At 42.0% G+C, this 12,785-nt stretch overlaps 1 protein-coding gene across 1 annotated transcript in view; it reads right to left on the bottom strand.

Moving 5' to 3' along the window:
• LOC130022816 (mitochondrial amidoxime reducing component 2-like) overlaps positions 1 to 5,657 on the bottom strand; it is a 37,939-nt gene extending 32,282 nt beyond the window's left edge. The window contains exons 1-2 of the mRNA XM_056113599.1: positions 5,516 to 5,657; positions 4,236 to 4,327 (exon numbers count right to left, since the gene is read on the bottom strand). Of these exons, the coding sequence (XP_055969574.1) occupies positions 4,236 to 4,327; positions 5,516 to 5,657 (234 nt within the window). The remainder of the gene's footprint in view (positions 1 to 4,235; positions 4,328 to 5,515) is intronic.
• Between the last annotated feature and the right edge of the window lie 7,128 nt (positions 5,658 to 12,785).

Below are 12,785 nucleotides of genomic sequence, written 5' to 3'. Positions count from 1 at the left end.
ATCTTGCAGTGTGGATAGGGTGTGTGGTTTGAAGTATTGTGAGGCCGCATTTGCAGCCGTGCGGCCCAGGAATAGATTCACTTGTGGGTGAGGCTCACTGGAGCATGTGGAAAGCAGCTATGAGCATGGTGGAGGCTGGATTCTGAAGGTTTTTGGCTGCCAGGGCTGGGTCCCTTAGGGTGAGGAGGGGTCTCACCTGACCCCCTCTGGAACGCCTCAAATGAAACAGTCTGGTGCTAGGTCCAGTGGCATGGTTATGGCAAGCATCATGTTATGTTCCCTTCCGGGAGAGAAGGATATGCGATCTGGATGGTGTCCAATGACGAGATTATCTGGCGCCAGCCAGAGGTGGCTTATGGTCTCAGACCTTTAACATCTTAAAAAGAAAACAAGGCAACAAAGCAAAACTTGCAAGACTAGAGTCTTAACCCCCTTGCCATCTCTCGGTCTCTATTGAACCATTTGAAAGTAAGTTGCAGAAAACCTACTTTACACTTAAGTACTTTAACATATTCTTATGTCTCATAAGAATAAAGTTATTCTCCTATGTAAGTATTATTATTAAGGTGTCAGCATATATAGATACGTGTGTATATTATTATATTATTTAGCTTGTAGTCAAAATGTAAATTTTCCCAATTATTTCCTCATTCTCCCTTATAGCTATCTTTTATGCCAGTGCACAATTCCAGATTTTGTTTTGTTTTTTTGTTTGTTTGTTTTTGTTTTTAGTTTTTGGATTACACCCTGCAATGGCTTGCTCTTGGCTCTGTACTCAGGAATCATCCCTGGCAGGCTTGGGGAACCATATGGGATGCCAGGGATCAAATCTGGATCTGCTGTGTGCAAGGCAAATCTGGATCTGCTGTGTGCAAGGCAAGGTCTCTACAACCACTCTGACCTCAGGATACAAGATTTTGCTTGTTTGGTGTCTCTTTAGTTCCCTTTAATGTAGAACCATGGGAACAATGTTGAAGCCCTCAGTTGTAGATAGTTATGAACCACTTGATATATGGCTAATTCAAACTGAGTGTATTACAGATTTAGATGTGTGCATCATGCACATGTTCGCGTTCACACACACACACACACACACACACACAACACCTACCTTGCTTGTAATTATTTAACTTGATTGTATATTGAAGTGATTGTGCATGAAATGTATTGTGATAAAATACATTATTCAAACCAATTTCCCTGTCTCTCTAGCCCTGAATTTGTCTTTTTTACTTTTTAGTAGACTATAGTTAAATCTATGTGACAACAATACAACTTGGATGATTTTGGTGTCTCATCAGAGGTTCCCAGTATCAGTTTGTTGCATAGTGTGTTGGCGGGGGCGGGGGGGGGGGAGGTGGGGAAGAGGAGGGGATTCAAAGTCTCATTATTTCGTTAAAGTGGCATCTTCCAGTTCCCACCAATTTAAAGGTCACTCTTGCCAATTAGAGTCTATAAATAACTTCAGAGATGTTGCTTTGAGATCATGTGAAGATCCTTCTCCAATAAGTTTTGAGCCAATCATTTTAGAACCTTGTGATGGTCTTAGCCGCTAAACATCAGAAGTGTCTCAACTTTTCACTTTAACTCATTGGTTTGACTAATTTCCTTTTTGTTTCCATTATGTGATGCAATATGACCAATTTATCACTTTCTAAATCTCACTGTCTTTCTTGGTGCATAGTGTTCCAGTACATAAAATCTATAATATGTGATTCTTATTGATGATTATTTAAGTAATTTCTCACTTTTTCTATTAAAATATAAATTCCATGAGTATAACCTTGCACTCTATATATTCATTCTCTTCTTTGAGAACTACTCATTGAAGTAATATTGCTGTGTATATTTAATTTTTGACACACATAATGATATTTCTCTCTAGAAACATTGTGCAGTTTGCCATTTCAGTGAGTCAATTCTCTCTCTTTCAACTGAAAATAAGCAATCCCAATAGAAGTTGACACATGAAACAAATATATCTATTTTCTTATACATACAGAACTCCAGATTAAAGGTTCAGTTCATTCTCTTTTCTAGTCAATCTCACTTTTTAAGAATGATGTTAGTTGTAACCAATCGAATGGACCTAGTGTTCACAATTTGAAAAATCTTTGCCTAAGAATTCTTGTTCCACAAAGGCAACCAGTGCTGGCGTGGATGTGGCGAGAAAGGGACCCTCCTTCACTGCTGGTGGGAATGCCAACTGGTTCAGCCCTTTTGAAAAGCAGTATGGATGATTCTCAAAAATTTAGAAATTGAGCTCCCATTTGACCCAGCAATACCGCTCTTGGGAATATATCCCGGAGAGGCAAAAAAGTACAGTCGAAATGACATCTGCACTTGTATGTTCATTGCTGCACAATAGCCAAAATTTGGAAAAAACCCGAGTGCCCAAGAATAGATGATTGGGTAAAGAAAATTTGGTACATCTATACAATGGAATTCTATGCAGCTGTTAGAAAAGATGAAGTAATGGGGCAATGAAATGAACAGAAACTTTCTCAAAGAAGAAATCCGAATGGCAAAAAAGCACATGAGAAAATGGTCTACATCATTAATCATCAGGGAGATGCAGATCAAAACCACAATGAGATACCATCTCACACCTCAGAGACTGGCCCACATTCAAAAGAGCAAAAGCAACCGATGCTGGCGTGGATGTGGCGAGAAAGGGACACTCCTTCACTGTTGGTGGGAATGTCCACTGGTTCAGCCCTTCTGGAAAACAGTATGGACGATTCTCAAAAAATTAGAAATTGAGCTCCCATTTGACCCAGCAATACCACTCCTGGGAATATATCCCAGAGAGGCAAAAATGTATAGTCGAAGTGACATCTGCACTTGTTTGTTCATTGCAGCACTCTTTACAATAGCCAGAAACTGGAAGAAACCTGAGTGCCCAAGAACAGATGACTGGTTAAAGAAACTTTGGTACATCTACACAATGGAGTACTACGTAGCTCTTAGAAAAGATGAAGTCATGAACTTTACATACAAGTGGTACAATATGGAAAGTATCATGCTAAGCGAAATGAGTCAGAAAGAGAGGGATAGACATAGAAAGATTGCATTCATCTGGGGGATATAAAGTAACAAAGTAAGAGATTAATACCCAAGAATAGCTGAGATCAGCACCAGGAGGATTACTCCATAACTTAGAGGCCAGCCGGGTATCCTAGAGGAAAGGGCAGTTCAGATAGAGAAGGGAGCACCAAATAAAGGATGTTTGGAGGATCCTCCCAGGAGGGGAGATGCATGTCGAAAGTAGACTATGGACTGAACATGTTTGCCACTCAATGCCTCTTTTGCAGACCACAACACCCAAAAGGAGAGAGAGAACACAGGGGATTGCCCTGCCACAGAGACAGGGGGGATGGGGGGATGGGGGTGGGAGGGATATTATCCATGGTGGTGGAAAATGGGCACTGGTGGAGGGATGGGTATCTGATCATTGTATAATTGAAACCAAAGCACAAAAAATTGTAAATCTACAACTTTAAAAAAAAATAAAATACAATAAAGGGGGAAAAAAAAAAAGAAAAGATGAAGTCATTAAATTTACATATAAGTGGTTCTACATGGAAAGTATCATAGTAAGTGAAATAAGCCAGAAAGAGAGGAACAGACATAGAAAGACTGCATTCATCTGGGGAATATGAAGTAACAAAATGGGAGTCAAACACCCAAGAATAGTTAAGATAAGTACCAGGAGATCTGCCCCACGGCTTGGAAGCCAGCAGCACATACTGGGGGGAAAGGCAGCTTAGACAGAAAAGGGAACACCAAGTAAAGGATGTTTGAAGGACTTGATCGGATTGCAAGATGTGTGCTGAAAGTAGACTATAGACTGAACATGATGGCTACTCAATACCTCTATTGCAAACTACAACACCCTAAAGGAAAGAGAGAGCAAAATGGAATGCCCTGCCATAGAGGTGGGGTGGGATGGGGGGATGGGGTGGAGGGTTGGCAGGGCTACTGAGATCATTGGTGGTAGATAATGGGCACTGGTGGAGGAATGGGTACTCAATTATTGTATAATTGAAACCCAAGCATAAAAGTTTGTAAGTCTAGAACTGTACCTCATGGTGTTTCACTAAAAAAAAAAAGAAGAAGAACTCTTGTTCCGTTTTGGATTTGCGACTTGGTGACTACCTGGTCCCATGCTGACTTATTTTAGGGAAGGAGAATGGCTGTCTGCTAACTCACCTGTACAGGGTAACAGAACAAACCTTCCCACACATTCTCACTTTAAGCTGCTCATCATGCAGCTTCCATGTCTCTAACACCCCAGTGACAACCGCCTCTTTTTCCTCTTCTTTATCTAAGTGGCAGTGAGATTTTAACAGAGATTTCAGCAATATTGTGTAGTGTAGGCTCTGCTGAGTGACCTGCCTGTCTTGCAAGCAGGGGCTGTGTGTTTGGTCCCTGTCACCATCCTGCATGTAGTTAGCAGGATCCCCATGACACTGCCATTTGGGATCTCAGCACCACAACAAAGTGTGTGATATCTCTGATGTACCTGCAAGCAGGTGTCTGCAGGACCACCACTAATGTGTTTGACTCCCAGTAAGCACCTCAACTAAAGTCTATAAGCATTACAGACAAATTTGTGCAACCTCTGGCCATGAGGTTGTAACATGGGAAGAGAATTAAATGCACTTTTGAAAAAAAGAGAAAAACAAGGATTTTGTCCTCTAACATCTTACATGAACAAAGGAAAACAAACATGAAGAGAGAGTCTTGTTTTCCATATATTAAACACAGCTCCTTGTCTTTGATTCCTTAACTTCTGTTCAGAGACTGATGGCAGCCTCATCACCAAGTCTAGTATCTTGAGTTCTGTAGGATCCATTTTGGTCTGAACACCTGGAACCTTGTTTTCCCATCTTTGGAAAGGTGCCAACATCATGTTGGCAACATAGTAGACACTCCATTGATGGAATAGAAATGGCTAAATGAATAAAATTTATAATTATTTCTTGGGAGACACTAATGTAACTGCAGTATAATTTTTCCTTGTATCATCAATTTTCCTTCTGGGATGCATGGGAGCTTATATACAAAAATCTCCTCATGAGAACTGGGAGATGGCTCAGAGGATTGGAACATGTGCTTCACATGTAGAAACTCCAGGTTTGATCCCTAGTACTGTACAGCCTTGAGCAGTGCAGAAGTGACTTCTGAGCACCAAGCTGGTAGTGTCCCCTCAGCAGTGCAAGGGTGGCCCAAAAACAAACAAAAAGAAAGGGGAGATTACAATAAAACAAAATCTAGAGGCTGAAGGTATAGGACAGCAGATAAAGTATTTGCCTTGCACATAACAGACCCAAACCTGATCCGGGGACCCCATCTAGTCCCCTGAACCCACCAGGAGAGATCCCTGAGCACAGAGCCAGGAATAAGCTATGAACACTGCTGAGTGTGACCCCCAAACAAACAAAAACCAAAATAAATTAAAAACAAAATCTCATGGTCAATGTGTCTTTAGTGAAGGCAGGAGTCCAGTTACAGTGGACTCCCTCTTCCTTATCCAAGGGCTCTGCATCTTTGATGCAAAGAATTGCAGTTTGATATACATAGTTTGTAGTTATATCTATGACAATTATATCTTTGTCGGGGGGAAGGGGCAGCGGTTGGGCCACACTTGACATTGGTTCTCATCTCAGAGATCATTCCTGGCAGAGCTCTGAGGACACTAAGTAAGTGGTGCTGGGGATCAAGCACTGGTCAGCCACATGCAAAGTAAAGACTGTAACTCACTGCACTCTCTCCAGTTATGTCTTTAAGTCATCTAGAAGTATTATAAGCAATCTTAAAATGACTTAAGTATAGATAAAGATGTGCATAGGTTATATGAAAATACTGTGTCATTTAATTAAATTTATTTATTTTGGTTTTGGGCCATACCTGGCAGGGCTTAGGGATTATATTTATGGCTTAGCACTCAAGAATTACTCCTGGTGGTGCTTGGGGAACCATATCAGATGCCGAGGACCAAACCCAGGTCAACCTTATGCAAGGGAAACATCCTACTCACTGTACTATCACTCTGGCCCTTACTGTGCTATTTTAATAAGGGGCACGGGAAGATATAAACTCTGAGAGCTGGAACCAATCCTCTGTGAATGCTAAAGGATGACTCTATTTATAGAAAACAGGAAGTAGCTAAAATATTAAGAGGAGGAAAAAAAGAAGAGTTGAGTGTTCGTGTGGAAGAACTGATACAGAGAGCAAAAACCTGTGAAACTTTGATAAGCAAATATAAAGGGACCTTTAAAACCCAGGGGTCAGAACAAAGTAGTAATTGGCCTTCCTCACATTATCTGAGAGACTTCAGATGTTGCTGTTATATGACTGTGTGCAGGGAGAGTTCAGTGGATATTTGTAAGATGTGACACTGGAAAGTGAACCAATGACAAGAACAGTTAAATAAAAGAAGAAACACAAATCAGCCCAGAAGAAGCAAAACTTTTGGCTTCTGGCTGACTCTAGTCACCAAGACCATGTTAATAAAGGATGCCATCATTAAGTTGATCAGTGAACAAGATGGTTCTAAGGGTCTATTTTCTGGAAGCAATTTCCCATGGTCTATTTTGCCACATGGGCCGAAAAGCAGTTTTGCCATTAGAGAGAGTGTTAAGAACAAAACATTAAAAACAGGCATTCCAAAAGACACAAAGAAAACCATGAAAACAATAATAAAATTAAAAATATAAAAGTCAAAATATTCAAATGTGAATATATTGCAAAAATTCCCCCAATATTCTAATATATTTAAAACTATCCATATATATGTATTATATATATGTATTACTTCTATCACTTGTCTTCCCCTTGCTTATCGATTTGCTCTAGAAGGTGCCAGTAACGTCTCCATTCATCCCTGTCACATGCTAGTGTAGGCCAATGGCGTCTTCTCGCTCCAGGAACACGAAATGAGGCTCTTTATTGTTACTGTTTTTGGCATATCAAATACCATGGGTAGCTTGCCAGGCTCTGCCATGCAGGCAGAATACTCTCAGTAGCTTGCCAGGCTCTCTGAGAGGGACGGAGAAATATATGGAGGAATATATACATGAGTATATATAAAGGTAAAGGTAAAGGCCCTCCCGTTGATCGTCGATTTACTCGAGCGGGCCCAGTAACGTCTCCATTGGAGACTTTGTTGTTACTGTGTTTGGCATATCGAATACTCTCGGTAGCTTGCCGGGCTCTCCGAGATACATGAGTATATATACATATATATATATGTATACATATGAGTATCTTACAGGGGATTTTCCCGTTATGGATCGTACCTAACTGTTTAATTCATTCATTCTACCATATATTTTTCAGAAACTTCACAAGCAGAGCTCAAGGGGTTTAGAGGCCACTCTTGGCAACAAATGGTCAACTAGTCTAGAGAGTTCCACCTGCAGTCCCAGTGATGAGCTGCAGCTTGGATCCAGATGTTCTCAGGAGCCACCAGGACAATGCCCAGTAGTGCTGGGGCATGGGGACTCAAGCAGTGCCAGAAATGCACCCCTGATCCCTGAGCTATTTCTCCAATTCCATATTATACATTTTAAAACTGTTTTCAGTTGTCAAACTTACTGAAAGTGTGAAACCAATGTGTAAAGCCAGCTGGTGTGCTAGAATACTTGAAGATGGTATCAGCAGTAGTCTGCAAAGAGTTGATTTCTTATTTAATCAATGAAGACACGAAACCATACTGTCAACCAGTTCTTTTCTCTTTTATGGGAAAATTGCCTGACATTCACTATAGAAATGCTTGCCTATGGGAGGCTTGTGGCAATACCACCCTGAACACAATGTTGTTTGTCTCCATGACTTCTTTTCTCTGTGTGACTTGATCATGATAACATGCCAGGAATCCACAAATGAAAAAAAGAATTCCTTCCCTAAATGCTTTTTCTGTGAGAGGCATTTTTTCCTTAAGTATCTCATCTAAGGTTCACAGCAAGTCTACAAGGTAAACATTTCTATCTCTATCTAACAGGAAGAGCCTAATGCCTCCATCACACAGCTAACTTGCTCAATGTCACACAGCAGATACATGCTGGTTCTGCAAAATGCAGTCAGGTTTCTCGCTGCCTGCACTGTGGCACACTATGAGAATCTCACTGCTTCACAGATGGATTGAAGAACCTTTGCTTTCTGAACTCAAAGCACACTCTAGACGGGCCTCCTAAACATTTTCCATTCATGACCTTTTTTGCCAGAGAAATGCAATATGAGCTAGCTCTACCGCCACATTACATGGTGGATTTTGAGTTAATATCGGCCGTGGCGTGGTCAAAGAAACTTCATCAGTGCCAACGTTTTTCACAATTTTCTCCTCTCCATTGTCCAGTCACACAACCAAATAGGGGGTTGTGATCCACACACAAGATGACAGACTCTTTTGCAGTAACTCATAGTCTAGAGATGCCCCTCGGCTCCCACCCCATGCAAATCCTCTTCCTGCCCCCACCTCCTCCTCCCCAGATTGGTGATGTGAAGTTTCCAGTGACCTAAAAAAATAGTTGGGGGTTGGAGAGCCACATCTTCAAAGTTGTGGGTAGTAATCAACCTAAGATGTCTCCTCCACTGTGACTAATATGCTTTTTGAGGGCTGCTCCATTAAGCTACAGAGCCCCTGCAGTGACTAAGACATCAGGATCTCAAGTTCCTTTCTAATGGCAGTGCTGCACCCCACCAAATTCTATTAAATCAGCACTTGAGTGTGCGCCTGAGGAGAAATTGTCTCTAGTTTTGAAAACTAGGCTAAGAAGGACAGCTACTGCTAAAATAATTAACAGGATGTGGCTCCTAAATAGAAAATACAAATGAAGAAAAAGTAAAAGATGAATTCTGCCAAGTAATACAAATTAAAATAAAACCAAGGCATTGATGAATTGCCTTGGTTCACCAATGTCTCCTTGCGTCCTGAACCCACCTCCACCAATTCCTTCTCATCTATTCTTGAACCTTTCAAGCTCACTTTAAGGAGTTCCTCACAACCTCAGCTGAGAAGTGGGGGTGTGGGGACACATCAAGCCTAATCTCCACTTCTAGTTAGTTCGCATTGCTAAAAATACCAAGGAAACAGGCAGAGTTAATTTAAGGTAGCGAGTCAGAAAAAAAAAAGGGAAAGATATTGTCATTTAGTTCAGACATGCATTGGTTTTACTTTAATTTGTAATATTTGAACAAATTTTCTTTTTTCTTTTTCTTCACTTGTACTGCTTCATGCTCAGAAGTCACTCCTGACAGTGGTCAGGGCACTATGTGATGTCAGAGATGGAACCCATGCCTCCTGCAGGCACATTAAGCCATTGGACTATCTCCCAGAACCTCATTGAGAATGTCATTTCATTCTCAATTGAAATGGCATTGCATAGAAATAACATGATAGAAATTTTATGTGTGCATTAATGAAAATATTAAGCTCTTCATGAAAAGACCAATTCACTTCATCATACAAGAGCTCTCTGCGCCTCTATTTCCCCACTTTTAGAACCAACCCCTTCTGAAATCTTGCCTGACTTTGACATTTTATAACTATAATCCTAGGAAGAACTTAACTAGACAGCAGTACCTAAATCACTTAATAGCTTACTTTCACTTTATAAATGGCAGGTGTCATAGGTGTGTACCAAGAGCTTTTATTAAGAATCTTGAATTTGGGACTGGAGAGATAGCTCAAAGGATCAAGTAGATGTTTTGCATGCAAGGGACCTGGGTTCTGTGGTCTCATAGTCTGCTGAGCACTGTCAGAAGTGACCCCAGAGCACAAAGCTCAGAAAGGCCCCAGAGCACTGCAGACTGCACCCCCCACACACCCCAAAAAAAGAACAAACAACAAAAAATCTTGACATCAAAACTGCTTTAACCGTTGAAATGAAAGTACAGAAATTATTTGTATTCTAATTATTATGTACGTAACCTTTTCCAACCCAAATACTGGCTTTTCTCTTAACTTCTGAGCATTTAGAAAATCTGTTGGAAGTATTCTCTGCTTAAAACTTCCATGATAAACTAAAGCTCTTTATCATGATTGAGTTCTTCAAAATCTGTCCCTTTTCCCTGTTTACTTTATTTCTCAACCTCTCAGCCACCCCCTTCTCTGACTCAACCCTCTACACACCAAGGTGTCTGTCACTTGATGGGCCCAGGGAATCCCTTTTTTAGTTGAATTGCAGGAAAGGTATGCATACAAATCTCAAAATGCTTTTTATGTTGTTGGTTTTGGAGCCACACCTGGCTGTGCTCAGGGCTTACTCTTGGCTCTGTGCTCAAGGATCACTCCTAATGGGTAAGGGGACCATGTTTGGTGCCAGGGATCTAACCCAGGTCAGCTGAGTTGCAAAGCAAACATTCTACTCACTGTACTATCTCTCTGGCCCCAAAACTGATTTGCTAAAGAAGTTAGAGTTTATTGTGCAGTTCTAGTAGATGGGCCTAGGTACCTCCCCAATGTCCAGGTTGCTACTTTACCCCACGTACGATGTCACTCATTCTGTCCCTCGATGTCCAGACATAATATGACACCCTGAGACTGTCCTTGACCATTTGCTTGCTCCAGTGTCTGATGGCCGGGTCTTATCCCTGCTCTATTCTCTGCTCAGTGTACAGGTTCCTAGTCCAAAATCTGCAGCTGGAGCCCTGTCACCTGTGTCCCCTTCTTGGGACTTGCTGCTCTGTAACCTGACATGGACATCTCCAGGTTTGTACCCAGCAACTCCCTGTCCCCCTAGTTTTCCTTAGTCTGAAGTCAAGGCTGCCTGACTGGTGGCTTCCATTTATCTGCTACTATCTCCTACTCGCAGCTATCTCATTATCTGTTGTGACCCCACACCTTTCTGTGGGCGAGATTTAAAAAGAACTGATTCACCTGGAACTCCACCTTCTCACTCAACTGTATCATACTTGTCTTGAAAGCCCCCGCCCCATGTTATCTCTTTTCCCCTCATCCGACTGAATGGCTCATGCTTCTATCTCAGCTAACCTCTGACTTCCTCCTGGAATCTTGTCTCTCATTACACCCGCCCTCACACACACACATACACAACTTGGGTGCCCCTCTGGAGTGTTCCCACAGAAAAGCAGTGTGATTTTCATGTTATGTTACCATAGTCAAGAGCTTTCCCTGTCTTCTCTTACTGTAAATCCTTAAGAACCAAGACCAAAGACCATTTTACCTTCATTCCTCTTTTCCAACATGTGGTCATGGTGTCTGGGACTTTAGGAGATGCTTGGTACATATTCATGATTGAAAGCTCTCATATCCGTAAGATTTTTTTTTATTTTGGGACTGTGTAGAATGTACTTATCTATTATCTCTCTGTGTTCTCTGCCACTCGTCCAGAACAACCAAATGACTCATCTTTTCTCCCACCCCCATTTCACGCCTACTCTGTCATCTGGAAGGCAGTTTTCTCCCTACCTCTCAGACACTCTGAGCCAAGCCTCACTCCTACCATGGGGGAATTTGCATGTTACATCGAGGAATTGACCTTTATTCCAGAAAAAGGATGAGTCAGTGGAAACTTGTTTTAGGACTAAAGAAGGATGCAGCTTCAGCTCTAAGCCAAGATGAATTAGCGAAGTGGATTAGCGCAAGAAAACTGTGAGAGTCAAGGAGATTGAGGAGGGAACCAGGACAACTCAGCTACGGGGGAGAGGAATGCAGAGGAAAACCCAGGTTGTAACTGAGAGGGAGGATTTAGCAATCCTTAGACACAGAGACATAGAGACAGAGGCACAAAGGGGATTGGAACTCTTGGGGCCAGAAAGTGAGAATGTAGATGATATCTATGAAGATGAGAATCAACAGAAGGGAATGTATGAGGCATTTTATTTAGTAATTTTAGGGAGAAGGAGGTGTGTATGGATCCGCTAACAAAATACACACACACACACACAAAATACACACACTGGAAAGTTCAATTATTCAATTAATAATGACATACAACATGTATTAAGTTATATGACAGTTGCCCTACAAAATTAATGCTTACTGCAACACTATGAAGTACATTTGATTATTCTCCACTATTTTGTAGATAAGAAGATTTGGGGTTATTTTGAAATTGCATCTGATGATACTCAGGGGCTATTCCTAACACAGCAGAGTCTCCTGCCCCAGCGCCTGGCTGTCCTTATTGGGGCCCCTTGGAGGGGGGCGGGTTGAGTTTCCCTCCCCGCCCCGAGCAGAGCTCGGGCAGCCGAAGACCTCCAGAACCAACCATGCTGAGACCACTCTCCACACGCATGAAGGTACCGACAGAGAAACAAAGGCATACGGGTCCCAGGGCTGAGATCTCCAAGCCTTCTCGGATTGGGGCTGAGCATCCTCCACCCAGATCCTCCATCTTCCAGTAGGCAGGGGTCACACGCACCAACTGGTCCCCGTGTAATCCCATCAATGGCCAAGACCTAGAGACTAGAAAACCGAGCTCCCGGAAGCACGCGGCCGCATTCGCCTCCTCCTGACATCTTATTATCTCATTCTTACTTTGGACAACCTGGCAGGCTACCGAATGTAACCTGCCTACACGGCAGAGTCTGGCAAACTCCCCATGGCATACCCAATATGCCAAGTACCAGTAACAATGATGGGTCTCATTCTCCTAACTCTGAAAGAGCCTTGAATATGGCACTTTTTAAAATCTCAGGGCTAGGACGAAGGAGACATTACTGTGGCCTGTTTGAGGCGTAACACATTGTTCAGGGGTCACATGTAGGAACCACATGATGCCATAGCTTGAACCTAGGCCTCCAGTGTACAACAT

This window comes from Sorex fumeus, unplaced genomic scaffold (genome assembly GCF_029834395.1).
Source record: "Sorex fumeus unplaced genomic scaffold, SorFum_2.1 ptg000021l, whole genome shotgun sequence".
NCBI classification, from domain to species: Eukaryota; Metazoa; Chordata; class Mammalia; order Eulipotyphla; family Soricidae; genus Sorex; species Sorex fumeus.
This window is presented reverse-complemented; position numbering and strand designations above follow the sequence as displayed.